The sequence below is a fragment of the Sinohyriopsis cumingii genome, chromosome 3, assembly GCF_028554795.1.
Source record: "Sinohyriopsis cumingii isolate HCF-2022 chromosome 3, ASM2855479v2, whole genome shotgun sequence".
Lineage (NCBI taxonomy): Eukaryota > Metazoa > Mollusca > Bivalvia > Unionida > Unionidae > Sinohyriopsis > Sinohyriopsis cumingii.
In genome coordinates, this window is record NC_142963.1 from 50,551,017 (window position 1) to 50,561,307 (window position 10,291).

Here is a 10,291-nt window from a genome sequence, read left to right on the forward strand (position 1 = left end):
ATTATTTGCGCCCATCGTAAACTTTATGATGGTGTGATCAAAATAAAAGCTGTGTGAGTTTACAAGAAAATAATCACACGAAGATAACCATGATTAATTACATAATACATAATCGACTGCACTTATACTTCTAGCACTTACATATGAAAATGTCTCTATACGCGAATCCTGGACAGAGCTATGAAAGTGATACATGAAGTTATCAAGCATTTTACCTGCCTGGTAAAAGTATGCATATATAAATTTGTTATTGATTTCAACAAAGTCAAGCATTATATTAGTGGTAGCGTTAAACTCGTCGCATAATAAATATAATTACTTGCTTCTTGTCGAATTATCAATATGTGTTAACTGTCCATTAAATATTCAAATACTCTAAACGCCAATCAAGTCTTAAGGACTAGATCGTTCGGAAATAGCGTAACATAACTACATTAAAACTATATTTATCAACTCGTCAAGAAATAATACTTTAAACTACCACATATTAAATCGTTAGAATCGGTATGAACGAATTCTATTCCATCAAGAACTTCACACGCAGGCTAGTGCACCTGTTCAAAACACAACCATTGAAGACCACTCCCAATAGGTGAGGCCTATGACGTCAATCGAATAAACCTCATGTACTTAATGGACCGTGGCATTAAGAAGACACAAACATAGTCATATTATTGTCACCCCCACGCACTAGTATACACGTGACACTCCTAATCTAAAATGGACCTATGACGTTGACCAGATGCACCTAGTGACCATCATACATATGTCATCATTACAATTTCCAAGATGAATTGCAGTTCTTACAAGAATTGTAATGCCCACTGCAATAAAAGTATAAATTGCTTATTGTTACCTTCATTTCTACAATCTGCTTCTATAACATGGAAACATAAGCCAGTATGAATATGGCATGGTATATATAAGCATAAGATGAACGTTTTGGGGATCGATTGCATTAACTTATAAATTGTACATATGCAATAAAATATTAAGATATTCATCATAGGCCTGAAACAGTATTTTACATTCTGGTAGAAAAAAAAAAAACTTTTTACATTATAAGCACAATCAAATTTTTGAGATTAAAAAATACACTTATCCTAGTAAGAATGAAAACCTCAATCCCGCCTTCCGATGACTGTAACTGATCGGTCTCTAATATATACCTTTTGAAGGTATTATAATATGACAGGTTTCAAAATAAATCTGTACATTAATTACAAGTTTATAAGGTTCTATTGTTTTAGTATATCAAACAAAACATATTAGTCATGAGTCCTTAATTAAGTCCCCTGGGCGAATTTTAGTAGATGTTCTATTATTACTTTGACATTTCAATGAACTCGGAAGAGAAAAAAGGTTAATGGATGTTAATCTACATATATACCTTGATTTTCTTCGAGTGATACAGGAAGAAACTGAAATCAGCCAAGTGAACATATTAGGCTCTAGCTCATATCACACTATGTAAGTATAATCTCTCTATCTCAGTATGCATGTGTATGGTATGATTCTTAATTGTTCTTTTCCTTTTTGTCACTAATTAACCACTGTTGTGAGACATTTCGGAACAATTACAGTATTGAAAGGCATGACAATTATGGCCAAGTCGCAAAATTGTCGCATAATATCACAAGCTAACAGCCTGTTTCCGTTACTGCACAATGCATTATGTCTTTTAGCAACACTACGTGGTCCCGTAATGTCAACCGCCCTTTCCGAATGACCCATGTAAGAAAATCAATTTTCAGTTCAATACACGCAGAACTGTTTTCGAACACTGAGGATTTCAAATGAATACTAAAATGATATTTCATTTTGAAACTTGTTTAATAATTTCCAGCATTTATGAGATTTGTAAATTCAGTATTAAATCATTACACATTTGAGATTCCATGCATTCCATTTTTGTGGGAATTTTCAATAGATAAAAGTTAATAAATGGAGAAAAAAGTCAATCTTTAGTGCTGCCTCAAACGATGTGCATGCAAATTAATGTGCGATGAAAAAATTAGTTCCAGTCTCAATTAGATAATAAGAACATACTCAACTGCTCCAACACCATATTGAGTACGATCTAAGAGTACACACTGTCCAGTCGATGGCAGGAGATCTAGAGCCACCTAGGAGAAACTCGATGTGACTGCCGAGCGATTTGCAACCAAAATGCACGAGTTTGACGCTAGGTAATTTTAACATTTTTTTCTGGACCATAACTGTGTTGATTCCATATTTTCTAGTTTAAAGGCATCAGTACACCATACTTTGATAGCTCCTGAATAACTTCCTCGGCTTTTATTCCTAAATCCCACCATGCAAACTATGTTTAAACAGTATTGTAGTCAAATTCAACTGCGGCAAACAGTTGTATAATTAAACTCCACTGTGGCAAACAGTGCTGTACTCGAACTCAAAAGCCACTGATTCAGAGTTATAATACTGGAAATGTGAGTAAATACTGCACACATTTAAAAACCCATGACCTGAACGTCTTTGATATTTACGTGATTTGTGGATGTGATATTCGTAGCTTTATGTCATGCAGAGCATTGCTTTTCGTGTAATAAAACATTGACTCTGTCTCCGTCCAAAATCTCATCGGTGCTTGTGACAATATATCAAGCAACAAAAGTATACACCTTTGGCAAATTGTAGACGAAAAACATTACTAAAGATGAATATATTCTTTATGTCCATCAAAGGATGACAGTATACAGTGCATCAATGCAAACTAGATAAGCCATATCATTTTTCACCATATCAACAACCCATATATTTTTTTGTTTGTTCTCGTGATTACTTCTGATAGAAAAGCTAAATATTGTAATAGAGAGTTTTTAAATTTTAAGTTGAACGAAAAGGATAAGAAAAAGGTTTTGAAACCGATTAAAGCAGCTAATAAGGTTGAATTTCTTTATCGGAGCGATCTTTGTACTTTATTTTATTTAGATTTTGATATAATTCTAGAGTGAAATTTGCTCCTGAATTTATGAGTAATAAGGTCTAGCAAAATTTTAATTCGCTAAAAGCAACCTGATGGTAATATCAATGTACATGTCCAACCGCTTTTCTGTAGCTTTGTTGTTAATCTTATGTATGAGAGAAAATGTTTTTCAAAATGAAGACTGAGTCTGTCTTTCTAATATACCAATCTATTACATCCCGACAGGCCAAACAAATGTATTTCTAACAATGTATGGACAATTATTATACGCTGCATGCACCAGGTGAGTCATAAAACAGATAAAATAAAACACCAAAATGGGGCAAGTCAGTTGTCTTAAGATCAAAAGTTAAAATAAAACTTAACAATGTTGAGGTGCGTTTTCATTATTTTTCATACAGGAAGAAAGCCTTTATTATTATTATTATTATTATTATTATTGACAGGTTGACAATTATGTTTACTTTTGTCGTCTGCTACCAGTTGACTGTAGCAGACAATCGAACATGTTACCCAGATAGGGAAGCAATAGACGAGTTCACCAACAGCCTGACGGGATATTCTTTTATGCCGGGGGACAGACAATATCAGAATGCTTCGACCATGAAAAACAGCTTTTACTCCAGGTAATTCTTTTTCTAATATATTTCAAAAATCCATTTCTCCGCATGATGTTTGAATTTTAATCCACTAGATTCTTTTCTTTAAAAAGATTGTTAAATGTCACCGGACTGCTTAAATTGTCTGTTGATAAACAAGTGGTATATATTTCTGATTCAAAACCAACGATGGAAATTTTGGACGATATTCTTGAAACGATGTGGAATTATAAATCCTATAAAGTAAGTTAAATTATATTTTTGTTTGTAAGTCATATTCACAAAAGCAGCCGGGAAATTATATGCTTCTTTATATCTTTGTCTCTCTCTTTAATTTCTTGTTTATATTTTCAATATTGTTCTATAATGACGGTCTACCCATCCTATTCGAGTTAGTATGCGTCTTAGTTTCCAGTGCAATTTGACCGTTTTGTTCTCCTCTTTTGGCTTTGAAGTTTCACTTGCACGTGGAAAGAAAGTTTCTTCATTAGTATCATATTGATGGAGACATTTGAGGCATTGGGATTCTGATTTTAGTTTGTATTGTATTCCTACTCCGCTCTCTAAGATCATATCTTAATGGGTGTCCTGTCCATACATATGTTTGTACGTCTGTCAAGAGATTTATGTATGCAGGATTAAATATAAAAAATGCCTGGTCAAAAGAACATCGGTAGCGATGTTTGAATATATTGCTGTATGTCACGGTTCGATTTTAAGACTAGTAAGCTAATTTTCTTTCTTTAAAATATAAATTATGTATGTTTTGTAGTTGGACTTTTCTGTATAAAAACATGGTTGTCAGGACTTCAGGAAAAGTGGTAGATATGTTTAAAACCTTAAGGATGAACATCGATTTTGAAATTCCCTCGTTGCCAATTTTATTAAAAATTTTCTAGACATCCAGGTATGATAGTAATGGCCAATTCAGTAGAGGACGTACAGAAGTCAGTGTTGTTTGCGAAAAGATACAATCTGCATGTGACAGTCCACTCCTCGGGCCATGACTACAACGGACGCTCTACGGCCGACGGTAGCCTGATGATCGACCTCTCCTCCATGAAAGAGATCACCATCAATTTGAATTCAGAGCGTCATGATGCAGGGGAGGTAACTGTAGACGCTGGCAATTCCTGGCTCAGAATATATGAAAAGGTGAGTGAAAGGGTCTATATACAAGCTTATTCCGCTCTGGATTATGTTCACCCTGACACGCATGTTTATGTCATGCTGACATAGATATACATCTGATTTATTTTTAGATGTCTTATAGCTATAAAACATGACAAAGGCACTTAGTAGGATGCCTTTGCAGTATATGACTTTGTATTGACGACCTAAATCCAAACGCACAATCTAATGGAATATTGTTAAAGAGTTCTTAGTCACCGGCCCTATAGCGATAATTTCAAGTGGTTAGACCAGTGGTTTTAAAATGAATGTCGCACCAAAGGCCGTCGTTCATTGCTCGAAAGTAAAATAAATTAATTTATCCATATGAAAGAGTTTCATGCAAATATTTTAGATTTTTTAGAGATATTGTTGGCTTATTTATAACAGTGTTTGACAATTTGCCTTAAAACATTGTCTTGCTTGTATCGTTTTCATTCGTGGTAATAAAGAAATATGTGGCAGGATAGAACATTTTGTAGACTCAAAATAAGGCAGAATGGTGGTCTAATCTATTGTTTGGTTTTTTTTTTGTCTTTTAGGTCCAGTCTGTCGACCGTGTGGTAGTCGGAGGCAGTTCCCACACAGTCAGTCCGGGAGGGTACACTCTGGGAGGGGGTCATAGTCCCATCTCCAGAAGCTTCGGTTTGGCTTCAGATCAAGTCCTTGAAATGAAGGTAAGTCGAACCTATATCAAGATTGCTGATCATAATTGACCAGCACTCTAAACTGTCCATCATCTCTATTTATCGTTTCATTTTTAGGAAAAGTACAATTTCAATTATTCAAACTATTTGGGAAGATCAGAATGACATATTTAATCTGGAGTTAAATATAACCGTATTTCTACATATTATATTTTTTAAACAGTCTTTATCCGGAAAGAGCAAGTGGGATGGAAACGTTGCAATATGGGTAGACCTAGATTTATCTGACCCTTGCCACCCCATTTTTGATATTTGGACATTTATTTTGGGGTGTCTGGTCAGAGTCCACTGCCTATCGAAAAGTTGGAATTCGCCATCATCATTTGGTGTCGGCATAGGGTAGCTGCTTACTAGCCGGCCTAGCAAACTTTAGTAACTTTTCATCGGCATATACCTGCGTGAAATTATGGGGGAGCAATATGGAGTAGTACAAATTTGGTCACGCACTTTAACATCTTGTTTTGGTGTATGTGTTTGTCATGGCGAATAAATAATTACCTTCCAAAGGAATATGTACGCATAATGGTCCAAAAAAGTCAATAATTGCCATATAAAGGTAATTGTAATCAAATTCAAAGAAAACGACACCATTAATGAAACAGTCAGTAATGCAAGCACACGTGACCTGTATGACTGTTACTATTACTCACGTCAATTTATAATGCCTTGGTCTCTTGAAGTCTTGACAATTGCGAATAAAGCCAAAAGGTTATATATAGGCAACTATATTTCTAGATCAACAATACGTTTTAGTTAAAGCAAAGTTACTTGAAAAATGAAACAGGGTATGAGAGAGCAACAGATGAAACAAATACAAACATGGACAGAGAGAACCAGCAGATGCAGAACAAGCACATGTGGAACGAGCAACCCGCTATGCATTCCGCCATTGGATACATTTGCCTCAAACAGAACAAGAAATGAAGTTCGTTATTATTAATTATCTAATTTATTACATTTCAACAGGTTCGATATGGCTTTTATACTGCTCTAGATGTTTCGTATGTTATTCCAAGGGTCACTGGTTTTGGTCTTTCATTTGAAGGTTGTTGTTGCTGATGGAAGAATCATAGACTGCACGGCAGATGGCAGCACTATATATCATACAAACGGAACGGTACAAAATACAAATGACACAGATCTATTTTGGGCGCTTAGAGGAGGAGGTGGTGGTACTTACGGCATCGTTGTTAAGTTTACTTATAAGTTACATTGTCAACCGAGTCAACTTGTAAAAGTGGTGGTCACAGTCCCTATGAACTCTTTACCGGAACCTCTCTTGAGCGGTTTCACATTTCTGGAAGCCTTTGACAAGTTTGTACAGAATTTACCGGACGAATATGGAGGCTACCTTATACTCGATAACTTTCCACCAAGAACACAGGCGATCCACTCGCTTGGAACCTATAGATTGTTGCTGATTAAATTCGGACCCTGGGACAGTGAAACGGAGAATGTGAGTCATACAGATCATAATTACTTAGATTTTCTTGTTCTTTCTCTATTAGTTGATGGTTTGCTAGAGAAAGATGAGAACAAAACGTGTTGTTGGTTTATCGAGAAGCTCTCTAGCAAAATAGATGGACAGCGAATTATACTCTCGAATAAATTTTGTGTGCAAAGCAAAGGAGTGCGTGGCAGTAATTAATGTTTATTCTCTTTCGCTAGCATGGTCGTAAAGTCATATGAGTTTCGAATTTGAGTCTGCGTCCATGATTCATAGTTCACTTCGTGGGTTGTGCGTTATCGATCAACAATTGCTATTTGTAAAGTATTCAAAAATGTCATTCCGGACCGATTGCAACCAGACTTGGCAGAGACCATTCATGTTTAAGTATTTCAAATGATACAAATTCACTAGCAAATATAGCAGCCTCTACTGAAACAAGATTAATATTTATTCAACTTTTTCCCTTTTATACAACTGTTTAAACATAGTTTGCATGGTGGGATTTAGGAATAAAAGCCGAGGAAGTTATTCAGGAGCTATCAAAGTATGGTGTACTGATGCCTTTAAACTAGAAAATATGGAATCAACACAGTTATGGTCCAGAAAAAAATGTTAAAATTACCTAGCGTCAAACTCGTGCATTTTGGTTGCAAATCGCTCGGCAGTCACATCGAGTTTCTCCTAGGTGGCTCTAGATCTCCTGCCATCGACTGGACAGTGTGTACTCTTAGATCGTACTCAATATGGTGTTGGAGCAGTTGAGTATGTTCTTATTATCTAATTGAGACTGGAACTAATTTTTTCATCGCACATTAATTTGCATGCACATCGTTTGAGGCAGCACTAAAGATTGACTTTTTTCTCCATTTATTAACTTTTATCTATTGAAAATTCCCACAAAAATGGAATGCATGGAATCTCAAATGTGTAATGATTTAATACTGAATTTACAAATCTCATAAATGCTGGAAATTATTAAACAAGTTTCAAAATGAAATATCATTTTAGTATTCATTTGAAATCCTCAGTGTTCGAAAACAGTTCTGCGTGTATTGAACTGAAAATTGATTTTCTTACATGGGTCATTCGGAAAGGGCGGTTGACATTACGGGACCACGTAGTGTTGCTAAAAGACATAATGCATTGTGCAGTAACGGAAACAGGCTGTTAGCTTGTGATATTATGCGACAATTTTGCGACTTGGCCATAATTGTCATGCCTTTCAATACTGTAATTGTTCCGAAATGTCTCACAACAGTGGTTAATTAGTGACAAAAAGGAAAAGAACAATTAAGAATCATACCATACACATGCATACTGAGATAGAGAGATTATACTTACATAGTGTGATATGAGCTAGAGCCTAATATGTTCACTTGGCTGATTTCAGTTTCTTCCTGTATCACTCGAAGAAAATCAAGGTATATATGTAGATTAACATCCATTAACCTTTTTTCTCTTCCGAGTTCATTGAAATGTCAAAGTAATAATAGAACATCTACTAAAATTCGCCCAGGGGACTTAATTAAGGACTCATGACTAATATGTTTTGTTTGATATACTAAAACAATAGAACCTTATAAACTTGTAATTAATGTACAGATTTATTTTGAAACCTGTCATATTATAATACCTTCAAAAGGTATATATTAGAGACCGATCAGTTACAGTCATCGGAAGGCGGGATTGAGGTTTTCATTCTTACTAGGATAAGTGTATTTTTTAATCTCAAAAATTTGATTGTGCTTATAATGTAAAAAGTTTTTTTTTTCTACCAGAATGTAAAATACTGTTTCAGGCCTATGATGAATATCTTAATATTTTATTGCATATGTACAATTTATAAGTTAATGCAATCGATCCCCAAAACGTTCATCTTATGCTTATATATACCATGCCATATTCATACTGGCTTATGTTTCCATGTTATAGAAGCAGATTGTAGAAATGAAGGTAACAATAAGCAATTTATACTTTTATTGCAGTGGGCATTACAATTCTTGTAAGAACTGCAATTCATCTTGGAAATTGTAATGATGACATATGTATGATGGTCACTAGGTGCATCTGGTCAACGTCATAGGTCCATTTTAGATTAGGAGTGTCACGTGTATACTAGTGCGTGGGGGTGACAATAATATGACTATGTTTGTGTCTTCTTAATGCCACGGTCCATTAAGTACATGAGGTTTATTCGATTGACGTCATAGGCCTCACCTATTGGGAGTGGTCTTCAATGGTTGTGTTTTGAACAGGTGCACTAGCCTGCGTGTGAAGTTCTTGATGGAATAGAATTCGTTCATACCGATTCTAACGATTTAATATGTGGTAGTTTAAAGTATTATTTCTTGACGAGTTGATAAATATAGTTTTAATGTAGTTATGTTACGCTATTTCCGAACGATCTAGTCCTTAAGACTTGATTGGCGTTTAGAGTATTTGAATATTTAATGGACAGTTAACACATATTGATAATTCGACAAGAAGCAAGTAATTATATTTATTATGCGACGAGTTTAACGCTACCACTAATATAATGCTTGACTTTGTTGAAATCAATAACAAATTTATATATGCATACTTTTACCAGGCAGGTAAAATGCTTGATAACTTCATGTATCACTTTCATAGCTCTGTCCAGGATTCGCGTATAGAGACATTTTCATATGTAAGTGCTAGAAGTATAAGTGCAGTCGATTATGTATTATGTAATTAATCATGGTTATCTTCGTGTGATTATTTTCTTGTAAACTCACACAGCTTTTATTTTGATCACACCATCATAAAGTTTACGATGGGCGCAAATAATGTGTAATTATATTAATACTTATGCGAGTTGCTTAGTTTAGTTCGGTTACAAATGGTATATTTTGATAACGTTCCAATGCATAAACATATGGATGTAAATAGGCAATCGAGTTTAATTTCGATTCGTGAGAGAACAAGGTCCAGGAAATTAATGAAAATACTTAGAAATAACATGAGAAGGAAATGATAAAATATATAAGGGTAAATGCAATGCCATGATTAGAAACGAGGTTTTTGATTGCCTGACCAAAGTGCCAATGTTGTAAATATCGCTATTTTCTTGAAAGACAAGTTTAAATGGTGAATTGTAGTAAAAAAATAATAATGATATTTAAAATATACGGGAGAGGAACATTGGTATTTCATGCCCCCTTTTAAAATCAGTTAAAATGTTAAAACTACTTACTCTTGTGTAGGTACATTTAATAGGTGGTGCAATGAGGTTAGGTCTACTATTTGCCTAAAATAGCTATGAAAATGAGATGACCCCTAAAGGGCCAACTAAAGTGCCCCTTAGCGGTCACATGGGTTTCATTTCATTGTTGGGGAATGCAAATGTGCACAGTTAACTCAATTGTAAATAGCGTCACTTTCAAATGAACCACAAAGG

The 10,291-nt window shown here is 34.9% G+C and overlaps 1 protein-coding gene across 1 annotated transcript; it reads left to right on the forward strand.

Moving 5' to 3' along the window:
* The first annotated feature begins 1,231 nt into the window (after window positions 1–1,231).
* Window positions 1,232–7,071, forward strand: LOC149802836 (uncharacterized). The gene is made up of 5 exons (XM_089953840.1): window positions 1,232–1,470; window positions 3,394–3,573; window positions 4,446–4,701; window positions 5,259–5,393; window positions 6,469–7,071. The coding sequence occupies exons 1-5, from the start codon at window positions 1,367–1,369 to the stop codon at window positions 7,069–7,071; spliced, it is 1,278 nt and encodes a 425-aa protein (XP_089809966.1). The 5' UTR covers window positions 1,232–1,366.
* The last annotated feature ends 3,220 nt before the right edge of the window (window positions 7,072–10,291 follow it).